The sequence below is a fragment of the Lacerta agilis genome, chromosome 9 (assembly GCF_009819535.1).
Source record: "Lacerta agilis isolate rLacAgi1 chromosome 9, rLacAgi1.pri, whole genome shotgun sequence".
Taxonomy (NCBI): Eukaryota; Metazoa; Chordata; class Lepidosauria; order Squamata; family Lacertidae; genus Lacerta; species Lacerta agilis.
In genome coordinates, this window is record NC_046320.1 from 63,884,511 (window position 1) to 63,909,111 (window position 24,601).

Sequence of the window (24,601 nt, forward strand, 5' to 3'; positions counted from 1 at the left end):
GATTTTGTGTTCTCTGCTCTGGGGCAGGGGACATAAAAGAATGCTTGGTTTTTCAGATTTTTCCTATGATTCAGGTGACTTCGACTATTCAACAATAGGCTGAGAAAGACTTGGTTCTGAAACCCTGGAGAATAGCTGCCAGTTCTTCTAGATCAGTGTTTCCAGCTCTTTGCGGTTACAATTCCCATCATCCCTAGCTAGCAATTGTAGTCTGTTCTAGATGATGCTAAACTAGATGGGTGAATTGTCTGACTTGGTACAGGGCTGGTTCTTGCACCAGTGAGCAGCTTGATTAAGCATATGATATCTACATTGGCCGGATGCAGATGAGAACAATATTAGGACCACTGCTATTTGTGTGTTGCTAGAGTTTCCCCCCCCCCTTAACTATCAAAGAAACTCATTCTGTTAAATCAGGGGGCCCTCATATTTTGGGAGGTTTGAGGGCACTTGTGCAAATCTGTTGTGGGCAACATATACCGGTAAACACCTGTTTTGCAGAAGGAAAACTGGTGTTGCTCAGAACCCTCCCCCTAAAAAGAGCAGAATACCTACAATCTCCCCCCAAACAAGCAAAATTCATACAGAAAATCAAGCAAGCCCTTCCGCCAAGTAGCTAAAACAAAAAACCCCTTTTTTTTAAAGGAGGGCCTGAGGATCTTGGTAGCTGCCAAGGGAGGTCACCGAGGGAGCCCCAGCTCTAACTGAATACGCAAAATCGTACCTGTTTACCAGCCTCTTCAGCAATTTCTGCACCCACTGGGCAGTAGGTGCCACACAGACCGGCCTCTTGTCTTTCAGGGTTAATCTGAAACGTAATGATGAGGTCATTATTAGCCTTCTTCCTCACCCTCTTCAAAGTAGCAGGATGTGGGCGTGCTGGCTTCACTTACATTATTTCTGTCCTTCCGCACTGTATTCCCCGGGGAATGACTTGAATGGATTGGATCTGTTTCGGGCCGAAGGCCGAGGCGGTGTGCTTCTGGCATTTGCAACTTCCCACTACGCGACCCTCCATAGCAAGACCTTTGTGAAAACACCACGAGAAATACTCAGATTCCGGCACGCATAATTTTAATTTCATTCCGTATTTATGCTTCCTTTACTACAGAGTTTAGGGTGACATGGGAGGCCCCCTGCATTGATCCTCCCAGTAGCCCTGCGAAGTGTCTTAGGCTGAGATATACTTACAGACAGAGCAGGTCCCTGTGAGCTTCACTGCTGAGCAAGGGTTGAGCCCAGATTCCCCCAGTCCTAGCAAGGGGTGGACTTGTAGGGCAAGAAGGTAAGGGACCCAACGTTAGGTGCAGCCAGAGCCAAACTAACTCTAGCTTTGTCCCCATCCTCCCTGCTGTTTCCCAAGTCACAAGAGCAACGGATAGTAAGGAAGAAGGAAGCTGATAGGCAGTACTACCCCCAGGACCAAGATTGTAAGAAAGAGGTCAGCCAAGTGGGGTTGACTTAGGTTGGTGGGTCAGGGTCCTATTCACTAACGGAATAATGATTGTAGGGGGTATGCGGTGGACAGAGGTCCTAAACGGCAAGAAAGAGATGCGCCGTTTTGCCTTATGTCCCAGCCGGATCCCTAAAGCAATTTGCAGAGCTCCTGCCTGTTCCATGCTGGTTCTGCAAGCAAGGACAGGCATATTTGGCTAGCTGAATAAATGAATGGCAGTGCTCAGAACCCTCTCCCTAAAAAGAGCAAAAGACCTACAGATGTTTCGCACGTGGGCTGGAGGGACGCTGCGGCTTGCACAGCTGATGCACAGGGAAGCAGAGGCTGCTGCGCTACCCTGCAAGTCAGCTGTTAGTCAGGGTGGCCTCAGCAAAGCCCTGCTGTGCCTCTAGCTTGCAAGGACACCCTCCCCAGAGCCTGTTGCGGATGTCCTCTTTAAGCTCCGGAGAGGGTCTCCTAGTGAGCCAGGAGGACTCTCCAGGGTGCTCCCAATAGATGCGACTTCAGTTACACGTGCGAAGGCGTGGAGCGTAACCCCGGCATAAATTGGGAGTTGCCTGTACCATAAGCCTGTTGTGGAACGGGATAAACGCCCGTCCTTTTCATACAGGAGCGTGTCCCCTAAACCCATTGAGTCCTTGTTGGGCTTTCCTCTTCGTGCACTTACAAGGGCATAAATGGGAGAGTGGGGTCATGCTTCCTGGCCTCATCCTGACCCTTCTGGTGCCTCAGCCCACGTGCCTCCAGCATGTTGCAAGGGTAATGTTTTGCAGCAGGAAGCCTGCTGTAAGCATATGGACTTCAGAACACGAGAGAGGCAGACACTGACAAGCTGGAACGTGTCCAGAAGAGGGCAACCAAAATGGTCAAAGGCCTGGAAACGATGCCTTATGAGGAACGGCTTAGGGAGCTGGGTATGTTTAGCCTGGAGAAGAGAAGGTTAAGGGGTGATAAGATAGCCATGTTCAAATATATAAAAGGATGTCATATAGAGGAGGGAGAAAGGTTGTTTTCTGCTGCTCCAGAGAAGCGGACACGGGGCAATGGATTCAAACTACAAGAAAGAAGATTCCACCTAAACATTAGGAAGAACTTCCTGACAGTGAGAGCTGTTCGACAGTGGGATTTGCTGCCAAGGAGTGTGGTGGAGTCTCTTTCTTTGGAGGTCTTTAAGCAGAGGCTTGACAGCCATCTGTCAGGAATGCTTTGATGGTGTTTCCTGCTTGGCAGGGGGTTGGACTGGATGGCCCTGGTGGTCTCTTCCAACTCTATGATTCTATGATCCCAGGCGACAAGGGCTCATCAGATGCAGTGGGGGGCAAGAAGTGCAGCCCTGCTGTTCCCCCTTGTGCAATTGAAATCGCATGAGGGAAGCGCTGTGGAAAGAGGAAGGATTGCACCTGCCCCCCCCCAACCTTTGAAACTTTCGCTTGACCCATATTTTGATGGTTCTGTGTACCAATTCATTTTCCCAGGTCCCAGAGCTTTTATGCTGTTCTTCTGCTGTGCCTTGCGAAATCCAATCTTACCTGCCGAATCAGATCTTATCAGGTGCACATAAAATCCAAAGAGAGGTTTTGCTTTAAAAAACGAGCTTCAGTTCAGCAGGTAAGATCTGATTTTTGAGAGGCACGGCTGCAGAAAAAAATGAGAAAAGCCCTCAGACCCAGGGGAAATAAAGAATACCCAATACAATCAAAATACGGGTCAAGCAAAAATGTGAATAAGCCCTAAGAACATACAGCTAGGTGCATTGCAGTTCTTTTTTTATTGTTGAATGACAAATTATGAAAGTTAAAGAGAGAGAGAGAGAGAGAGAGAATACACATAAGATAATGTTACGTTATTTATGCTTCTAATAATGCTACTGGATAATAGGGCAGTCAACTAAGTATTGACCTGTTCAATATAAATGTAATGACTTCACACAAACACACACAGAAGTTTCATATCTTGTTTTCTATCTTATTTAAGATTAAACAATAAAATGTGAAGTCTTCTGCATCACGATGTGAAATTCCATTGTATTTCTATATGTCTCCAAACAGCAAATTCAGATTTATTTGTTCTTCCCCTGAAGTTCTTCCTCCATTTGCGAACAAAGTTATATTTGATTTTGCCTTCCTTCTCTTTCTCAATTTATGGGTTTATTCATACATGCCATTTGGCAGACTCTTGTGACCCAGGAATTTACTGCCAGCAGAAGAGGTTTCTCCAGGTTCTGCAAATTTCGTCCCCGACCTCTCTACGTTTAATCAAAGGTCGTTACAAACAGTTGGGTGTATTTCAGCTCTGCATCATGTGTGGTAGAAAACTCTGTTATTTGTGAAGTGTTCGGTCATGTGGGGAGAGCCTGTGCACTTGCCACTGAAACATGTATAGATTCTGTTTCTACCTTCCTTTGAAGTTGGTGATAGTTGTGTGATCACAATTTTCATTCAGCCACCACCACCCAGCTTTGCAGTCACTGAATATGCAAAAATGAATTTTGCAAACAATAATGCAAAATGTTTGAGACCCGAGAGATGCGAAGCCTGCTTTGCAAGGACTGGGTATTCATGGATTTATCTCAGTTAGGGATGGGTGAATTTGCCAGTTTCAGTCTTTCTCGGTTTCTCTTTTTTTCTGCCTTAAATTCAGGTCTCCACATTTCCACATCTGCTTGCAATTTGTAAAAAAAGTCATCACGAAAATTCACCATATTCCCCCTGGTGCGTTTTAATGCAACTTTGCCTAATATACACATCTTTGCCTTATAATTTTTGCATCGCTAATATACATTTTTAGGCACACCTGCAGTGCGTGCATTTTGGTACACATTACTTGGCTGGAGAACTGCACTGCAAGATTCAGACAAGTTCAAATTATGAAGGAAAGCTGAGTTTTGGTTCTCATATTATTCCAGCAAGTGCTGATCAGGTAGGTTTGCCTTTAAATGCAAACAGGATCAAATTTCTTCCCTATCACTAATCTTAGTACTGTCTGTTCTGACTACACACAAGCCCAAGGTCTCTGTCTGGCTGAATCCTTTCCCCAGCTGTCTGATCCCTTTTAACGCCAGGGATTGAAGCAGAGACCTTCTACATAAAAACATGTGCTCTACCGCTGAGCTCTGCTACCTCCCCATTTCAAACAAGAAGCCATCAAATAAAGCTCACAAAGCAAGCAATAAGATTGCAAACATAGCTTGCTTCACAAAAGGAGGAACACCGGTACCCAAAAACTCTCTATCAATCAGATTGTGACTGTTTACCGTATTTTCCGGCATATAAGATGACTGGGCGTATAAAATGACCCCCAACTTTTCCAGTTAAAATATAGAGTTTGAGATATACTCAACCGCAGATTCTCCACCCAGCGTGTAAGACAACTCCCAACTTTTGAGAAGATTTTCCTGCATTAAAAAGTAGTCTTATATGCCAGAATATACAGTATTTATTTTACATTTCAATCCCACCTTTTCTCCCAAGTGCTCAAGGTGGCATAGATGGTTCTGTCGCTCCCCATTCCAGCCTCACAACAACCCTGCAAGGCAGGTTAGGCTGAGAGAGAGAGAGAGAGTGAGTGTGATGGGTTCAAGGTCACCCGAGAAACTCTGTGGTCGAATGCAGATCAGAACCCCAGTATCCCAGGTCCTGCCAGGATACTGTGTCCGCTGCCACTGAACTGACTCTTTTACACTCTTGTTTTAGGATTCCCGTTTTTGCACTCTTGTTTCCTGCTGTAAAGGGCCAGAGTGAAACAAAAAATATCCCCTGTGCTCTAAACAGGACAATCCAAAAGCAACACGGTCAGCTAATAATATAATTACAATACTTTCATATCACTATTGTATATATTGTACGTTATCTGATTGTAAATTAAGATATAATTCAATAGTGATATAAAAGTATTGTAATTATATTGTTAGCCTACTGTGTTGCTTTTGGGTTGTCAGATGAGGCAGCTGCCTCGGTCAGCAGATGCCTGGAGACGGCAGAGAGAGATGGCAAGGGGTTGGAGGGCAGAGTGGTCTATATCCCGCAGCCTGCCCTGTTCCCATTTCCCAAACCTCTTCCACTGCCATTTGGAGAGTGCAGGATGCTTCCCCACTGCCATAACATCATAGAATGATCGCTCCAATCCTCCATCCCTCGTCACTGTTATGTTGGCTACACTTCCAATCAATGTAGACCCCCAAAACTCCCTGCCGAAATCCCTTAACTTCTTACGCCACAAATGCTCTGGTTTATTTTTGTCTGGCTTTAGAGCCCCTTCGGACAGCAGTCATGTGGAAGCCTTGTGGAACAAACCAAAGAATAAATTGTGTTTCCTCCAGCTAGACACGCTGAACCTTGTACGAATATTTCTCCTTGCAATTGTGGAGTCTAGCCCCAAACACTTGAGCGCTGGAAAGGCAGTTTGCGCCAGCTCAGAACACCGTTTTCATCATTAGTTAACAAACTGCTTCAGATTCGAGGAACCAGAAAGCAGACCCAGGCTACTCACCGCAGAGAGGGACTATGTTGCTTGCAAGCAGCGCTAAGGCCAGGAACACCACCATCAACGCCTTCATTGCAGCCGCACCTTGATATTCACAGTGATTGTGCTTTGTGGGTGGATGAGTGGAACCTTCTCTTTATAACCATCATGGAAAAGGGAACTTGCAGATACAGTATTAGGTGGGTGCAAGGGAATCCACACAACACATCAACAAATATATTTGTGTACATCTGAAAATCCCCCATGCTTTTGTCCTTCCTCAAGTCTAAATAAAGAGATGCAAATGGGAAAGAGAAACCAGGAGCCTGTCCTACCCATTGAGCACAAAGCAACCCTCTCCTGCTGCTCCCATTTCTGCCGATCTCCCATTCTCTGGCCAAGCAGCAATTTCCACGTCTCGGCCAATCCCAAGGGTTCCCGTTTGTCCTTGCAAAAGCTTTGGGGTGGGCAAGGTTCCAATTGGCTTGCATCCCCTAGCTTCCTCCCGAAATCCTGTAACTTCCGACACCGCAAATGTTCATGGTTGGACGTGGTTGTGTCCTGTATTTGTTGTGCTGTAGTTCAAGACTCATCCCTCCAAATGGAAAGAACACAGAAAAATCGGGGAAGCGTTGCAGAATAAGTTAATTGCTGGTGGAATTGTGCTGCTATAAATCCATCAGCAATGTGCTACTATTGCTTCAGTAACATGTTGCAGAGGACAAGCTCAAAAAACAACAACCCCCAACTCACCAGTCTGGGGCGCATTTAATAGATGGTGTGGTAAGGAGGAAAAGTTGGTTAGAGACTGTGGCACAGGCAGAGGGGCTCATGACCCTTTGCCACTGTCTCCAGTCTCAATCAGAGTCACTCATTTCATGCAGAAGCCTCGTGGCGTACTAGCGTGAAGCAAACACATCCTGTGGCATCAGGGCCATCTTAAGCATATCCGGCGCCGTGGTGCAAAGATCCCTCCGGCGCCCCCCCTTTCCCGGAGTTGTTGACCTTTTTTAGGGCTGGAGGAGGTGGGCAGCAGCTGGAGGGCGGCTCCTCCGGCGGGGAAGAGGCAGAGGCTGGACACAGCGCCTCCCGGTTCAGCTGCCCACTTCGTGCTGCGGTGGCCACGGCAGGCAACACACCGAGCGAGTGGGCCTGCGTCAAGCAAGGGCACATGTGCTGCTTCCGCCCAGCATCGGTTCATTTTTTTCCCCTTTTAGCCTTCTGGCGCCCCACAGAATTCGGCGCCTGCGGGCTAAAAGGGAAAAAAACCGAGCCGACGCTCGGCGGGAGTGGCACACGCACCCTCGCTCACTCAGCGCACTCGTTTGGTGTTCCCCGGACTCTCGCCTGGCGCCCTCCAGAACTTGGCACCCTGGTGCCCCACACCACTATCTATGGGTAATACGGGCCTGTGTGGCATGTGTATGCAGCCACCGGAGAACTTTGGGGGAAGCCTTGGCCCTCATGACCCCTCTGTATCATTGGTATTCCGTGGTGCCTTTGGCAGCTGGTTAGGCTTCCAAATTCCTGCGTTGCAGGGGGTTGAACTAGATGACCCTCGGGGTCCCTTCCAGCTCGGCAATGCTATGATTCAAATGTGCCCTGGGCTTGAAAAGACTGGCGACCCTTGACCTAAGAGCAACTCCTGAGGTTACAAGTGTCTTCCTACATGGACTAACTTCTTTAGAAGTAGGGTAATTCCTGCTTTTGTCTACGGTACTATTTGTTTAGCATTTTACAGGAATTGGGCACAATCGGGCACAATAAACCATTCAAGCTCTTTCCTCTTTGGTAAGGCTGGCATTCAACTTATAGTTTAATACAGCAACTCTACTGATATTATTATTGTTGTTGTTGTTGTTATATTAATTATTTAATAAATTGATTATTATTTATTATTTATACCCTGCCCATCTGGCTGGGTTTCCCCAGCCACTCTGGGCTGCTCACAACAGAAAATTAAAAATATGATAAAACATCAAGCATTAAAAACTTCCCTAAACAGGGCTGCCTTCAGATATCTTCTAAAAGTCAGATAGTTGTTTGTTTCCTTTATATCTGATGGGGGAGTTCCACAGGGCGGATGCCCCTACTGAGAAGGCCCTCAGCCTGGTTCCCTGTAACCTCACTCCTTGCAGTGAGAGAACTGCCAGAAGGCCCTCGGAGCTGGACCTCAGTGTCTAGGCTGAACAATGGGGGTGGAGACATGTTTTGCTTGGTCATACCTAAATGTCTCAGTGGAGACCCACTGAGGTTGCCCCATCCATCTCAGCCTGTCTCCTTGCCCACACCTGCCTGCCTTTTTACTTACAACCAATCCTGGGGGTGGTGTTGCCCACCAGCTTCCTCCTCCTTAGGTTTGCCCTTGTAGAACGTAGCAGGGAGGATGAGTCAGCTCTGCCAGCTGCTGGATTGGGCACCACCTGCTATTGACCCCCTTTGCCTTCTGTCCCACCAGCCACCACTGACAAGTCTTCTTTCTCCTGCATCAGGATGTGCGGAAAGGAGTGGGGTGGAGTCCGGATTCACAGCCACACACATGTCACGACTTGTATAAGTCAGTTGGCCCACGACCTGTCCAACATGGATCTGCTATCTGTTGCTACGCCACCACACTTCAACTGTTGTGACCAGCAAAGCATGTGCAACCCCAGCAAAACATCAGGAGTTTCCCCTGCTTTCCACTAGTCAGCCTTCTCCAGAGTTCCTGGTTAAGAACTCTCCTTCCCTACTCAGCTGAAATTAAAGTATGAAAATACCTAGGCTAGAATAAATCACAGACATGTAGCTCCACCACACACTCCCAGGCCAGTTGCAAGAAGGCAGGTAGGTAGGTGTGGGACCAGATAAGGACAGATGGAGGTTGGTGGGTCAGTGTCCCCCTTAGCCTCCGCTGCATTAAAGGCCTGGTGTCGAATGGGGCAGAATTGCACACAAGCTACAGTATAATATATTGTAGATATCAGTTTAAACCAGCAGCAGGCTAAAAACTTTGTAGAAGTGCTCACCAAAAGTCTAGATTTTTTAAACTCACATATGTGAAGTTTCCAGAATGCCGACAAAGAGGGGGCTGCTGTTGGATTTCCCCTGAGAGGAAATCCTGTTACGGGGTGGGGGGTGGGGGTGCCGCCGCCACCAAGAATGCATCGGAGGCATCTCTGAATGTATCTGCAATCAGGAGGCTAACTGCCCACCAGAGTTGTTCAGAATCAGGTCTCGAACTGTGTCAGGAAGTGACCGCAATCACTTAAGTTTGCTGGGTTCTTGGGGGTATCCCCTGCTCTTGGGGTTAATGCAGCAAGGAAATTGCCTCAATGTCTGTGCCACTTCTGCTTCTGAGCCCCAGCTGAAAAACCATTCAAATTTTTACACACGTCACATATGGTAACATCCAGCAAACTTCTCTTCTGCTGAAGTTTCCCTTATGGGGAGGAGGGGGGGTATAGAATCATAGAATCCTAGAGTTGGAAGAGACCACAAGGGCCATCCAGTCCAACCCCCTGCCGAGCAGGAAACACCATCAAAGCATTCCTGACAGATGACTGTCAAGCCTCCGCTTAAACAGTGTTTTTCAACCACTGTTCCGCGGCACACTAGTGTGCCGCGAGATGTTGCCTGGTGTGCCGTGGGAAAAATTGAAAAATCCAAGAAAATTACTTTATATATAGTCAATATAGGCACAGAGTTAAATTTTTTAGCATTTTCTAATGGTGGTGTGCCTCGTGATTTTTTTCATGAAACAAGTGTGCCTTTGCCCAAAAAAGGTTGAAAAACACTGCGCTTAAAGACCTCCAAAGAAGGAGACTCCACCACACTCCTTGGTAGCAAATTCCACTGCCGAACAGCTCTCACTGTCAGGAAGTTCTTCCTGATGTTTAGGTGGAATCTTCTTTCTTGAAGTTTGAATCCATTGCTCCGTGTCCGCTTCTCTGGAGCAGCAGAAAACAACCTTTCACCCTCCTCTATATGACATCCTTTTCTATATTTGAACATGGCTATCATATCACCCCTTAACATTCTCTTCTCCAGGCTAAACATACCCAGCTCCCTAAGCCGTTCCTCATAAGGCATTGTTTCCAGGCCTTTGACCATTTTGGTTGCCCTCCTCTGGACACGTTCCAGCTTGTCAGTATCCTTCTTGAACTGTGGTGCCCAGAACTGGACACAGTATTCCAGGTGAGGTCAGACCAGAGCAGAATACAGTGGTACTATTACTTCCCTTGATCTAGATGCTATACTCCTATTGATACAGCCCAGAATTGCATTGGCTTTTTTAGCTGCTGCATCACACTGTTGACTCATGTAATGTTTATGGTTTTCCAAGACTCCTAGATCCTTTTCACATGTACTGCTCTCAAGCCTGGTGTCACCCATCCTGTATTTGTGCCTTTCATATTTTATTTTTTTGCCCAAGTGTAGTACTTTACATTTATCCCTGTTAAAAATCATCTTGTTTGCTTTGGCCCAGTTCTCCAATCTGTTAAGGTCATTTTGAAGTGTGATCCTGTCCTCTGGGGTATTAGCCACCCCTCCCAATTTGGTGTCATCTGCAAACTTGATCAGGATGCCCTCAAGCCCATCATCCAAGTCATTGATAAAGATGTTGAATAAGACTGGGCCCAAGACAGAACCCTGTGGCACCCCACTAGTCACTTCTCTCCAGGATGAAGAGGAGCCGTTAATGAGTACCCTTTGAGTGCAGTCAGTCAGCCAGTTAGAAATCCACTGAATGGTAGCATTGTCTAGCCTGCATTTTACCAGCTTCTTTACAAGAATATCATGGGGCACCTTGTCAAAGGCCTTGCTGAAATCAAGATAGGCTACATCCACAGCGTTCCCTTCATCTACCAGGCTTGTGATTCTGTCAAAAAATGAGATCAGATTGGTCTGACATGAGTTATTTTTCAGAAACCCATGCTGACTTTTAGTGATCACAGCGTTCCTTTCTAGGTGCTCACAGACCGTTTGCTTAATGATCTGCTCTAGAATCTTTCCCGGTATTGATGTCAGGCTGACTGGGTGGTATCTTTACCTTAATCTTTAACTCAAATCTAACTCCCTACAACGGCAGCAGCAAAAGGTATCCATAAGTCATGGGTAAGGAAACTAAGGCCCAGGGGCCGGATCCGGCCCCATCACCTTCTCAATCCAGCCTGCGGATGGTCCGGGAATCAGTGTGCTTTTACATGAGTAGAATGTTCCCTTTTATTTAAAATGCATCTCTGGACTATTTGTGGGGCATAGGAATTCGTTCATCCCCCCCCCAAAAAAAATATAGTCCTGCCCCCCACCAGGTCTGAGGGACAGTGGACTAGCCCACAGCTGAAAAAGTTTGCTAACCCCTACATAAGTCCTTTCGTTGGTTTATTTGAACGGAAGCATCCTGATCGAATGGCTGTAATTGTTTTTTAACGGCTTTAATTATTATGCTTTTCAACTGGCTAGTGATGATGATTAAATTTATTCATGCTTTTTCTCGGCACAGGCAACTCGAAGCAACTTTGCAAAAGCAAAACAAAACTCAGATATTCATTAAAGCCAAAGGGAAGAAATGCATTTAAAAAAACTCTTCCCCCCCCCCCCACTTTAACATGCGGACATTCATTAACAGCCAAAGGCCTGATTGCGGAGGAATGAAGATTTTGCCTCCACAAGCAGGAGGCAAAATGGCACCTCATTTTATGGGGTGAAAATTAATTTTTGTGGACTTCTTCAGCGAGGGATCTTAAAAGTATGTTTTTGGGTGTGAGGAATTCAAATCTGTGATTATTTTTGTGACGGGACGACATTTAGCTTGGTAAAGTTACGTTTGATTAGAAAGCACAAACTGTTCTCAGAAAACCAAAGAATTTTAATTTTACCTTCTGAAAATGTCAGATAATGCTGAACAACAACAACAACAACAACAACAACAACAACAACAACAACAACTTTGAAACCAGCAGCAGCTGGGAAGAGAGAAGTGAGCAGGGCCGGTGCTAGGGTTTTTTGCACCCTAGGCGAGACCACCTTCTGGCGCCCCCCGCCCCCCACCAAAGCCTGCTTTAGTGGGCGCCGGGGGTGGTGTAGGGGGCAAGCAGCGGCTCTCTGCTACAGCAGAGAAGCTGCTGCTAGCCCCCCCCCCGCCCCCCCGCCCAAGCCTGGCCAGCGCCCCCTCTATTTTGGCGCCCTAGGCAACTGCCTAGTTCGCCATAATGGACGCGCTGGCCCTGGAAGTGAGTTTTTATTTTTAATAAAAAGTTTTATAAGTTGTGTGTTTTTGTTTCTCAATTTGATCCTTCTACACGGTTTTGAATGTTTTGTGGTATTTTACGAATTGTGATTTGCTGTTATTTTTATTGATTATAGACTGGTCATTCTTTATTGTGGTTGATAAGTTGAACTGTTAAATTTTTATTTGCTGGTGTTTGATTTTACTGTTTAGTATTAGAATCTGATGGGTTGTTGAATGTTGCTTTGTTTGATATAAGTTGTTTATTTTAAAGTTATTGTGACTTTTATATTGGATCAGATTGTTACTATTAATGCTTGCTATTTTATTGTGGTTTTTATGTGTTGGAAGCCGCCCAGAGTGGTAATTAATCTATTGTATAACTGCAAGTACATGGCAATCATTTAAAATTTAATCCAAATACATTATTATTATTATTATTATTATTATTATTATTATTATTATTAAATATTAATCTATTGTATAACTGCAAATACTTGGCAATCATTTTAAATTTAACCCAAATACATCATCATCATCATCATCATCATCATCATCATTTAATATTAATCTATTGTATAACTGCAAGTACTTGGCAATCATTTTAAATTTAACCCAAATCCATTATTATTATTATTATTATTATTATTATTATTATTATTAAATATTAATCTATTGTATAACTGCAAGTACTTGGCAATCATTTTAAATTTAACCCAAATACATCATCATCATCATCATCATCATTATTATTTAATATTAATCTATTGTATAACTGCAAGTACTTGGCAATCATTTTAAATTTAACCCAAATACCTTTTGCGTTCCCAAGTCATGTTACAACTTCTTAGCAACTCTCATTTTTGGAATTTGAAAGTTGAAAAATTCGCAGTGGCTTAGGGGCACAAGCACAACAACATTTTCCACACTTGTGATCCCCAAAAGCTGGTGTTTGGGGGCATCTTGTATTTAATATTGGAAATTATAAAGCAATCGCAGCTAGTAGTAGCCATTGACTGAGTAGCCAAATGTGTGGGAGAGATGTGGATTGGAACATGTCTTCTAGCTTTCTATTCTCTGAGACGCGGGAGGAGAAGAAAGAAATGCAACTCAGGTTATTTTTGTCCTTAGCAAAAAAACGTTTCTTCCTTTTGAGTTCTGCAATAGAAAGGAAACAGGGAAGGACGAAAACTGGTGGTTCCTTGCCAAAACCTAAACAGAAGCACAAAGGAAGTCATTGTTCTGTCTTCACCTTTTACAACAGGGCCAGCCAAGGTCTCAGGGCCTGAAAAACTGTGAAGTGGAAAAAACCCTTCACCTGTGACTAGTGGAAGTCAAACGGTGAATGATGCAAAACTCGTGCAAATTGAAGAAAACATCGGAGCAAATTTTGTAGTCAATATTCAGAGTTTCGGCAGGGCAAGGATTTGCACTTGTGCTGTGGAACTTTCGAGAGCCAGTGTGGTGGTGTGGTTAAGAGCGGTAGACTCGTAATCTGGTGAATCGGGTTCGCGTCTCCGCTCCTCCACATGCAGCTGCTGGGTGACCTTGGGCTAGTCACACTTCTCTGAAGTCTCTCAGCCCCACTCAACTCACAGAGTGTTTGTTGTGGGGGAGGAAGGGAAAGGAGAATGTTAGCCTCTTTGAGACTCCTTCGGGTAGTGATAAAGCGGGATATCAAATCCAAACTCTTCTTCTTTTCCTCACCTTTTGCCCTTCTCTCCAAGGTCCTGATTTTCCAGGAATTACGAAAGCTGTCCCAGCTTCTGATTTGATCCCAGAATGTTCCTGTTCCCACCAGTGCCGGATTTACATATAAGCTAAAAAAGCTATTGCTTAGGGCCCCATCCTCTTGGGGGCCCAAAAATTTTTTGAAGGAAAAAAACCTGGATGTACATTTCCAAAACATAAGATAAAAAACAAATAAAATAAAACCTACATACAGCAACAGTGTTTTGTGTTGTGTAGCCTCCTATGATGTAAGTAATGGGCCCCGCCTGCTAGCCTGTTCCCTAAAATATCACTGGTTTGCTATTATTATTTCATGTTATAGCAAGTTTCTAGAGACTAGAAATGCTTTTGAATCATGGTACTGGAGGAGACTCTTGATAGTCCCATGGAATCGCAAGAAGATCAAACCTATCCATTCTGAAGGAAATCAGCCCTGAGTGCTCACTGGGAGGACAGATCCAGAAGCTGAGGCTCCAATACTTTGGCCACCTCATGAGAAGAGAAGACTCCCTGGAAAAGACCCTGATGTTGGGAAAGATGGAGGGCACAAGGAGAATGGGACGACAGAGGGCAAGATGGTTGGACATTGTTCTTGAAGTTACCAACACGAGTCTGACCAAACTGCGGGAGGCAGTGGAAGACAGGAGTGCCTGGTGTGCTCTGGTCCATGGGGTCATGAAGAGTCAGACACAACTAAACAACTAAACAACAACAGAGACTAGATTATGAGTCTTTGTAAATTGTGTTTCTAAAGGAACTTTTGTTATTGCCAAATACCAATGTGTTTGCATTATTAAGTTTGTTACGAATAAAAAATCATTTTAAGTCAGAGCTCAATAATTATTTCACTATTAATATACTTCTTCTTAATTGTATTTCAACAATTACTTGGATAAAATACACATTTTGTTATGTGCAAATGGTTTTAGATACCTGTTAGGTCCATAAATTACCATATAGCATATATTATACACACAAAAACAGTGACAATTTGTTGTCGACAAAGGACAGCTAGACGTATAAAGGACCCCATTACCTTCAGTAGCTTAGGGCCTCATCAAACCTAAATCCGGCCCTGGTTCCCACCCACCCAGCCTGTAGTGCTGCCACCACTGAGCACAAGGCGGAGGTTGAGACAGCGCTTCTTGCCCTGAGTGCAAGGAGCATCCTATTGCCTCTCCATGTCTGTTGCTGCTGACGGCCTCCTCTCTTGGGCAGCTCATGGCAGCGGCTGGAACGCGGGCGAGGAGGAGGAGAAGCTGCCGTCGCTGAAGCCTAGCCCTGTGTGACGGCCAGCTCTCAGGGACAGACAAAGGACAGGGCCCCTTGGGCAGGATGAAAGAGGGAACGGAGCAGAGCGCAAGGAGTCTTGATTTAATTTTTTTTAAAAAAAAATATGGTTTGTGCCTCTGCTTCTAATCTTGCCCCTTAAAAAAATCATGTCCTCCAACATTTCTCCAATGAAAATAGGGACATCCTATTCAATAATAATAATTTTATTATTTATTCGCCAGTAATTAAACATTTAAAAACATCCCCATGCAGGGCTGCCTTCTAAAGGTTATACAGTTACTTATTTCCTTGGCTCGAAGATCGCATAACTCCATACCCGTCAACATTTATCCGGTGAAAGTAGGGACATCCTAAGGAAAAGTGGGACATTCCGGGATCAAATCAGAAACCGGGACAGCTTCTGTAAATCCAAGACTGTCCCTGGAAAATAGGGACGCTTGGAGCAATTTATTTATTGGTGTGTTTTTTTCCTTTTTGTAAATCTACCATAGAATAAAATAACATTGGGATTAAGGGGAAGAAGAAATAGGGGGGAGGAGTTGAGGAGGGTCAGTTGAAGGGGAGTGAGAAATGTTCCTATTTTCATCTGAGGAATGTTGGCGGACAGGGGTGCCAACTTGAATAAAATATTGCGGGCGCCCAGGTAAGTCCAGCCCTGTATAATAGATCATATGGTGCAGTGCACACACACACCATTGAATGGGAATGCCAATCAACTTTGTGGGGGCCCAGCCTCCTCAAATACTTTATTGAGGGGGCCAAAGTCCCCCCAGCCCCCAGGAGTCAGCTCTTATGTTGGAGGATAGCCTGCTACTTCTAGTGTCTCTTGTATCCTGGCTGTTATAAGCTCCCCCTGTTCACTGATTCCCTCTTGTAAGCTAATCTCCAACTGCTCGTTTCCTGACAGTTTTAAGGTAAAAGTAAAGGTACCCCTGACCGTTGGGTCCAGTGGCGGACAACTCTGGGGTGGTGGCGCTCATCTTGCTTTATCGGCCAAGGGAGCCGGCGTACAGCTTCCGGGTCATGTGGCCAGCATGACTAAGCCGCTTCTGGCGAACCAGAGCAGCGCACAGAAACGCCATTTACCTTCCCGCCGGAGTGGTACCTATTTATCTACTTAGACTTTGACGTGCTTTCGAACTGCTAGGTGGGCAGGAGCAGGGACCGAACAACCGTCGTAGGGATTCAAACCGCCAACCTTCCAATCGGCAAGCCCTAGGCTCTGTGGTTTAGACCACAGCGCCACCCGTGTCCCAAATGTGGAAGTAGGACATCTCTAAAGAAAGAAACTAGGAAGCAATTTTGCCTGTCTTCGGTAAGATCCCTTTGGCTCAGAGTTCCGGTGCAAAAGAGATATCAAGGGAGCCAAGGCTAGTCATATTCAATGAAATTAATAAATCTAAGTTCGCCGTTACAAAGGGCTTTGAAGGGTCTGTTGTGAGTAGGAATGGTATTGTTTGCAAGCATCACTATTGCATGTCAGGATGAAGCAAAATGTGCAAGAAAACCCTGGGCATAGGCTGGCCCTTGAGTCGCAGAATTCAAAGTCTACAGATAGCCCAAGAGGTCTACAAATTAGCTCAGAGGAGGGCTGTTTTTCTTAACCCTCTTGCGAGGCTGATTTGCACAACGTTTGGCAAATGAACCACTGAAAAGAACTCATTGCAACGGGACTTGCAGAGATCTCTCTGCCCACCAGAGCGCAGTGTGGCCTGGTGTTAATGGAGGAAAGTTCAATGTTCTCAGACGCCTCAAATGGAGAACAAGGATGAAAGCAACTCAGGGAGCGCAACTTGAACATTCCTGCTTCCCTACATCTCCTCCTGAAAATGTATCCTGTGATAAAGATGTGTGCTGTTTTTTTCGGCGAGAAGTTGAGTCCTTTAAAGCTCAAAAGGACTCAAGCTTCCATAGAGACCCTGACCCCCTAACCAGTGGGGATGACAATAACAATAACAATAACAATAACAATAACAATAACAATAACAATAACAATAACAATAACAATAAATTATTATTATTATTATTATTATTATTATTATTATTATTATTATTATTATTACCGTGCCCATCTGGCTGGGTTTTCCCAGCCACTCTGGACAGCTCCCAACAGATTAAAAACAGAATAAAACATCTAACATTAAAAACTGCCTTCAGATGTTGCCTTCAGATGTTTTCTAAAAGTCAGATTGTTGTTTATTTCCCTGACATCTGGTGGGAGAGGGTTCCACAGGGCAGGCGCCACCACCGAGAAGGCCCTCTGCCTGGTTCCCTGTAACCTCACATCTCTCAGGGAGGGAACCACCAGAAGACCCTCAGCGCTAGAACTCAATGTCTGGTCTGAGCAATGGAGGTGAAGGTGCTCCTTTAGGTATACAGGACCGAGGCCATTTAGGGATTTAAAGGTCAGCACCAACACTTTGAATTGTGCTCGGAAACGTACTGGGAGCCAATGTAGGATCTTGACATGCGGCACCTCGCTATGCTATTGGATTTCCAAATTCAATCAGCCCCAGATAGCATGGAGGGCTGGAGGCTACTCACCTGGATAACATCTGCATATGCTCAGGAACATGTCACAGCTCCCATACGTGTGGACTGATCCCTGCAATAATTTGTCCATATCAGCACTTCTTCAAACAAAACTGAACTGCTAGGCTTTGGAGAAGGTGTTTCGTTGCTCCCAGGGGGTCTTGCTTAGGAAATCGCTGCTTCCACCATGCATGGTCCTGGATTTCAGCCAGAACTCGCCAGAACTCAGTTCCGGCACCTCTCAGGTGGGCGCCATTGCCATTTTAAGAGCTCAAGGGAAGTGTTTGTGGTGAGTTCCAGCACCTCTTTTTCTCACTGCTCAACACCTTGCTAAAGTACAACCCCGAGGAATCCTCATTTGTTGTCTGAGAGAGGGAGGAGTATGTGTTTTTGTGACTAATGCAACAGGCTCAACCAACCAAATTTTATTGCCCTAAGTGCATCTGATTTTGTTCCTAGCATGAAATTTATTGCCATTTCAGCAGACAAGAAGGCAAATGTATCAATAAAATAAAGGATCATAAACCTATTGGAGCGCTCTTTAACACAACTTTAGGGGGTGGGGAACAGATAAATTCTTAGTCATGTTGTATACCAGGTTTTTGGTTGTTTTACTCACAAGTAAAATGTCTGTTTGGAAAAAAACTATTGACAGGTAATGAAACTTAATGCAAAATCATCTTTAGAATGATACAGAATTATATATGAAAATAAAATAAAGAGTCTGTAGGTTAACATTTTCATAAAATTGCCCTGCTAGCTAGCAAAATGTAAGACTTTCACTTTTGAGTACTTCTGTAGCTGTACCAAATGCTTGTGTGTGAATGCCAAAACCCAGTACTCTCTAAAATCCGATTAAAAGGACACACATCACTTAGTGAGATAAATTTTATTGTTTGACATTTATGTATTTAAACATACAACAAAAAAACAAAAAACCCAATCACTTAAATATAATCACATTCTAGCGGGATTTAAATTTAAAAAAAAAACAGATTACAGGAAACAGCAACAGTCTGCTAGAAGATATAATAGCATGTTTTTTTGTTTTGTTTTTTAATTGCCTTCATTTATGCTAACAAGTGAATTGCCACATTATTCTTCTGTGGTTCTAATCATATCACAACACCTGCTGCAGCAGTATTTTAAATATATTTCGATTCTGCTAGAAAGCAAGTGGTCAGGCTTCTGAAAAGAGGCTGAACCAACAAAGGCCAAACCTGAGAATTTTGGGAACTGAATTTCTGGGAAGGGAGAGATCTGCCTTTCAAAACACAGAATGACAGAGAGAAATGGAGGGGGTGGGGGAGAGACACAGGGCTACAATGGCACATGTGGAACAGGCAAGCAGGACTGGGACACTGAACCCAGCCTCCACCCCTACTTTCCTGCTTGACCCCCAACCCAATCAGATTTTCTTCCAGCCACACGGTGGGACAACAGTTGCCACGTCTCAACTTCAGGCGAAACGCCACCCAACCACCCATGTAGTTTATAGCAATTTTGCATTTCTGAAAATCTCGCACTCTAATGCACAGTTCATACTAATGCCGTGTTAAGATATCCTGAGGATCTGCAGAAGTCTTCCTAAGTCTCATCCGAAGCTACAATTTTGCGGAGAGGTAGGAGTTAGAATCATAGAATTGTAGAGCTGGAGTGAGTGAGAGAGGCAGAATTTCAGAAATACAAGCCCAGTCTAATTTACGGCTCGGACAAGACTAGGGAGCAGACAGAATTTGAAAAGCAGAGAGGAAAAGTGTCGAGCTTCACATTTGGGACTGGCCGGGGGCACCATTCATCCTTTGCCTTCCAAGGACATCACAGACCTCAGTTCGCAGCAGAAGCAGCAGACTTTTGAGTTCCTGCGACTAAATTGTAAATAAAAAAAGAAATGGAATATGGTTAAAATCACAAAAGCGCGTTTTCTGCATTGACCCAGCCCTGCAGAACTTGTGACCCCCCCAACCAAGGTGAACGGAGAGGCTGGGGATCAGTAAGCTTCCTCTTTTCTTTTCACGGCAGGCCTGTGGGCAAGAATCCAGTAATACTGCGGTCAGCTTGGCGGACTGCACATTCTGCAGGCTGCTTATTCAAAAGATGGGGAAATTCCATTCTAGGGCCAAAGTGCATGCTATCCGAAATGCATCTTTTAGCAGCACTGGGGGGGGGGGGGGAAGGAACATCTCCAAGTAGAAGAGCAGAGGAGGATCGCTGCATGGGACCGTGAATGTTGCTTCCAGGCTGTTAGAGAATTCTGGGCAGGCTAGACAGACCAGAGAGCAGACTCGGAGGCAGCCAGGGAAAGGAATGTCTGTTGGAACTTACGTACTTTTAATTATCCTCTGCACCCATATTGCTTCAGGGCTGACGCATACTCTGGCTCTTTTCTGCTTGAGTGTGATTCTGCAAAAACAACCAAAGTGGAAAGAATTTGGAATTAGCAGTTTTGTGCAAAGCAGGCAAGCTGAACTGGAAGCCTCATCAAGAAACCTTTGAGAGGAGACTGCTTGATGGCCACAGAGACCAATCTTCGGCACTGTAAGTCACCCACCTATTTGTCTAATCAGTTTTGTGTAAACGGCCTCGGTCCAGTATATGTGAAGGAGCGTCTCCACCCCCATCGTTCTGCCCAGACACTGAGGTCCAGCGCTGAGGGCCTTCTGGCGGTTCCCTCACTGCGAGAAGCCAAGTTACAGGGAACCAGGCAGAGGGCCTTCTCGGTAGTGGCACCCGCCCTGTGGAACGCCCTCCCACCAGATGTCAAAGAGAAAAACAACTACCAGGATTTTAGAAGACATCTGAAGGCAGCCCTGTTTAGGGAGGCTTTTAATGTTTGATGGATTATTGTATTTTAATATTTTGTTGGAAGCCACCCAGATGGGCTGGGGAAGCCCAGCCAGATGGGCGGGGTATAAATAATATATTATTATTATTATTATTATTATTATTATTATTATTATTATTATTATTATATGATAACAAGGAAGGACAACTTGCAGCCTGCACCCAGGAACAACAATGCAAGTACAGCAGTACCTGCAATTGCTACTCTAATTTTTCAGGTGTCTAGTTGCTATTTTGACTTTGAAATCCAGCATCTGCGCAGTCATAGAATCATAGAACTGTCAAGTTGGAAGAGACCCCTGAGGGTCATCCAGTCCATCCCCCTGCAATGCAGGGGATGCCATTCACACAATGCACCTTTACATGTGTGTTGCATAATGCGTGAACATCTCTTGTAACCAAAATGACCTCATGGGACAAATGGGGAGGTCAGTTAGGACCACATAGGCCAGAGGTTTCCCACCACAGGCATAATACAGCACATGCCAGGGTGATATTTAATGGCAAGTGATGCGGATAGCATCACACTTCCCGGCACATGCTGAGAAGCAGGAGTGCATGAACACACACACACACACACACAAAAAACACAAGAGATGGCAAGGATTACGGCCAAACAAAATAATGGAAATCTGCAACAGGGGCTATTGCATATCTGTCAGGACGTGATTCATAGAAGTGAAAGGACCATGAGGGTCATTTAGTCCAATCCCCTGCAAGGCAGGAACCTTTTGCCCAACGTGGGGCTCAAACCCACAGCCCTGAGATTGAGAGTCTCATGCTCTACTGACTGAGCTGTCACAGCGCAGGAAACGCCAGTCTGCAAAGAGGAAATAGAGGAAATCTGCTAACGAGGGAATAAGACCCACTGAAGAGAGTGAGGCTTACTTCCAGGTAAACCTGCATAGAATTGCACTTTTAAGTGACAGTGAACTTAACCCATTGGGCTTAACCACAAATAACTTTAGCATGTTTTTTTTTTATACACAGAGCACTTACACAGGGCTTGTTTCCACACCAGAAGACAGAAATCAGTTGAAAGATTGGGGGGGGGGGAGAGAAATGTAATTACCGGTAGTTATATTACGATTGCCATAACAGTGAAAATCCGGGCAGAAAAGTTGTTGATTTTTTTCTGGCAAAGTTGTTGAGCTGTTTTGCCCAAAATTGTCGAGCTTTTCTTGTTGTCTGAGGTATTTTTAATAAAACATGGGTTCCCATGCCTCCAGATTTTCCCAGACATTTTTTTTTTTATGATATCTGCCCGGACACCTCTTACAATGAAGTTTGTAAGAAGTAATGATGGGAATTTAATTAACTGACCTAGGAAGAGGGTCAGCTACACTCTATGATTTGGAAAATATGTGGTTAAATGTGAAATGATTTTTGTTACCTCTGTGAGAGGGGGGTTTTGTATCTGTTGCTCCCCTCGGTGGGAGAGGGGGGAGCCTGGAGTGTTTAACCATGTATTGTATTGTATTGTTTTTAATTGGTTTTTTTTAATTGGAAAATCCTATAAATTCTTAATTAAAAATAAAAAAAAGATATCTGCCCGGACACAGCTTCCAACTGTAGTATTCCTGAGATGTCGGGGAAATTCCGGACATATGGCAACCCTAAGTTATGTAGGAAACGTGGAAGTTATTTTGGATCTCTGCTATGACAGTCGTGCATGACTGAGGTCACTTACATTACTTCCATCTTGTTGCAGGCGCTTCCAGGCGGAAAAATACTGACACTTGAGTATTTTGAAGATGGGATGAAGGTGGACCTTACTTTTGCACATCTGCAGCCTACCAGCGGGTCAAAGATACCTGCGGGCCGAAGATACAGCGATCGAGAATTTGAGAAGAAGAAGAGTTTGGATTTGATATCCCGCTTTATCACTACCCGAAGGAGTCTCAAAGTGGCTCACATTCTCCTTTCCCTTCCTCCCCCACAACAAACACCCTGTGAGTGGGGTGAGTGGGGCTGAGAGACTTCAGAGAAGTGTGACTAGCCCAAGGTCACCCAGCAGCTGCATATGGAGGAGCGGAGACGTGAACCCGATTCACCAGATTACGGGATCTCTAGGCAGACATAAAGGCATTTCAAAGCACCCGGGACTTTGCAGAGCTGCCTACTGAGAACAACATCTCTACATTGTTTAGCACTAATCCTTTAGTTTCTCACTGATTTCTTGGGAAGGGCAAATTGCTCTAGAGGAGGCACAATAGTACAGTCAATGTTTGCAGCTTCTTTTCACCTCACTCGATAGGTGTGGTCTTTAGTTTCTGCACAAGCAAGCACATGGGGGGAGCCGTGTCCCACCTCGAACTCTTTGGAGCAAAGGTGGCATAGAATGCATTTCTGGCAGGTTCATAATTCTGCCCACCTCGAAAGAGAAAGGTTGGCCTTGAGCTAGCTACTGTCTCTCAGGCCCAGCCCTCCCTCGCAGGACTGTTGTGAGGCAAAGAGCCGAGCTCCGTGGACAAAAGAGTGGCAGGGAAACAAAAGACAAAAGCAGTTTGCTTTATAAATTTGATGGTTTTTAACCTCCATTCTGTAAATTGGCCAGAGGACCTTGGTTACTGGGCAGTACAGAAATACTTTAAATCAGGGGTCAGCAACCTTTTTCAGCCGTGGGCCGGTCCACTGTCCCTCAGACCATTTGGTGGGCCAGACTATATTTTTTTTGGGGGGGGGGGGAATGAACGAATTCCTATGCCCCACAAATAACCCAGAGATGCATTTTAAATAAGAGGACACATTCTACTCATGTAAAAACCAAGCTGATTCCCAGACCGTCTGCGGGCCGCATTGAGAAGGCGACTGGGCCGCATCCGGCCCATGGGCCTTAGGTTGCCTACCCCTGCATTAAATGAATCAAAGGAATAAACTTAAGATGGTAATCATGAATCAGAGGGGGGAAAGCAGGAGAAGAAAACCCCACGGTGACACTTACCTGCGTAGCTGATGTGGCAGGTAAGAAGCAGGGCAAACAGCACAGGCAGGCAGCGGGATCTCATTCTGGATTCGGTTGTCAGCTGCACACTCAGCAAAGGGAGAACTCAGCCTTCAGCGCTTGCCGGGATGCCGTTTTGGTGGCCAACGCGGGCTCTATTTATTCCATGGAGCCGGCCTTTACTTCATCAGCCAAGGGGCTATTTTTAGAAATCATATATGCAAAGTTGCATCATCTTCATAAGGCCATTTCCCATCCTTTGCTTCAGAATTTGCACTACTGCTGAATTGGCAATTTGAAGCACAGAAAACTTCCAAAAAACTGACGTCCTTTCTCACTTCTCCTTTCTAAGCCACCTTTCCATTACAGGTCTTGCCACCTTCTCCTTCAAGTTTCCATCGCTTCTGTCTTCTTTCTGCTTCAATAATTTACTTTATTTCGCTCCTGCTGCTGCTGTTCTTCTGCCATCTCTTTTTCTAGGGACGCCATGGTACGAAGGCAGCCTCTGCACATTTGAAACACTACTCTGCCCCTTTAAACAGCCATAGTTTCCCTGCCAGGAATCCCGGGAACTGTAGTTTGTTCAGGGTGCTGAGAGATGTTAAGGCACCCCTAGTCCTCTCCCAGGGCTACAGCACTCTGAATGGTTTCCCAAATCAATCCCTCTTCACAGGAACCTCCGTAAGAACTGTAGCTCTTTGAGGGGAATGGTGTTTTTCGAACAGCAGTCAGCACCCTTAGCAAACCACAGTTCCCATAATGCTTTGGGGGGAGAGCCATGACTGTTTAAGTTGGCATGAGGCTGCTTAAAAAAAAAAAAAGTCTTGTGTAGATGGAGCCCAAGAGATTCCAACTGAACGTTAGGAAGAACCTCCTGAGATGTTCGACAGTGGAATGGGCTCCCTCAGAAAGTGGTGGAGTCTCCTTCCTTGGAAGTTTCTAAAGAGAGGTTGGATGGTTGTCTTGTCCAGGATTTTTTGGCTGTGATTTCTGCATTGCAGGGGGTTGGACTAGATGAGACTTGGGGGTCCTTACTGACTCTACATTCCTCTGATTCTATGATTAGTGAGTAGCATCCAAACCTGAGGTGGGAAGAAAACAAACACATATATGTAGCAAGGGGAAAATG

General features: G+C 45.1%; 1 protein-coding gene across 1 annotated transcript; it reads right to left on the reverse strand.

Moving 5' to 3' along the window:
- Positions 1-639: 639 nt before the first annotated feature.
- Positions 640-23,647, reverse strand: CXCL13 (C-X-C motif chemokine ligand 13). The gene is made up of 5 exons (XM_033159577.1): positions 23,473-23,647; positions 22,219-22,342; positions 5,945-6,072; positions 894-1,026; positions 640-808 (listed from the first exon to the last, which is right to left on the reverse strand). The coding sequence occupies exons 1-5, from the start codon at positions 23,534-23,536 to the stop codon at positions 640-642; spliced, it is 618 nt and encodes a 205-aa protein (XP_033015468.1). The 5' UTR covers positions 23,537-23,647.
- Positions 23,648-24,601: the final 954 nt, after the last annotated feature.

What these genes read in the sequence shown, in the direction of transcription:
- CXCL13 (XM_033159577.1), bottom strand. Translation starts at nt 23,536, where the DNA reads ATGAGATCCCGCTGCCTGCCTGTGCTGTTTGCCCTGCTTCTTACCTGC. An exon ending in CTGCCACATCAGCTACGCAG is followed by an intron (nt 22,343 to 23,472) that starts GTAAGTGTCACC and finishes TTCGGCCCGCAG; the next exon opens with GTATCTTTGACCCGCTGGTA. An exon ending in CAACATAGTCCCTCTCTGCG is followed by an intron (nt 1,027 to 5,944) that starts GTGAGTAGCCTG and finishes GTTTTCACAAAG; the next exon opens with GTCTTGCTATGGAGGGTCGC.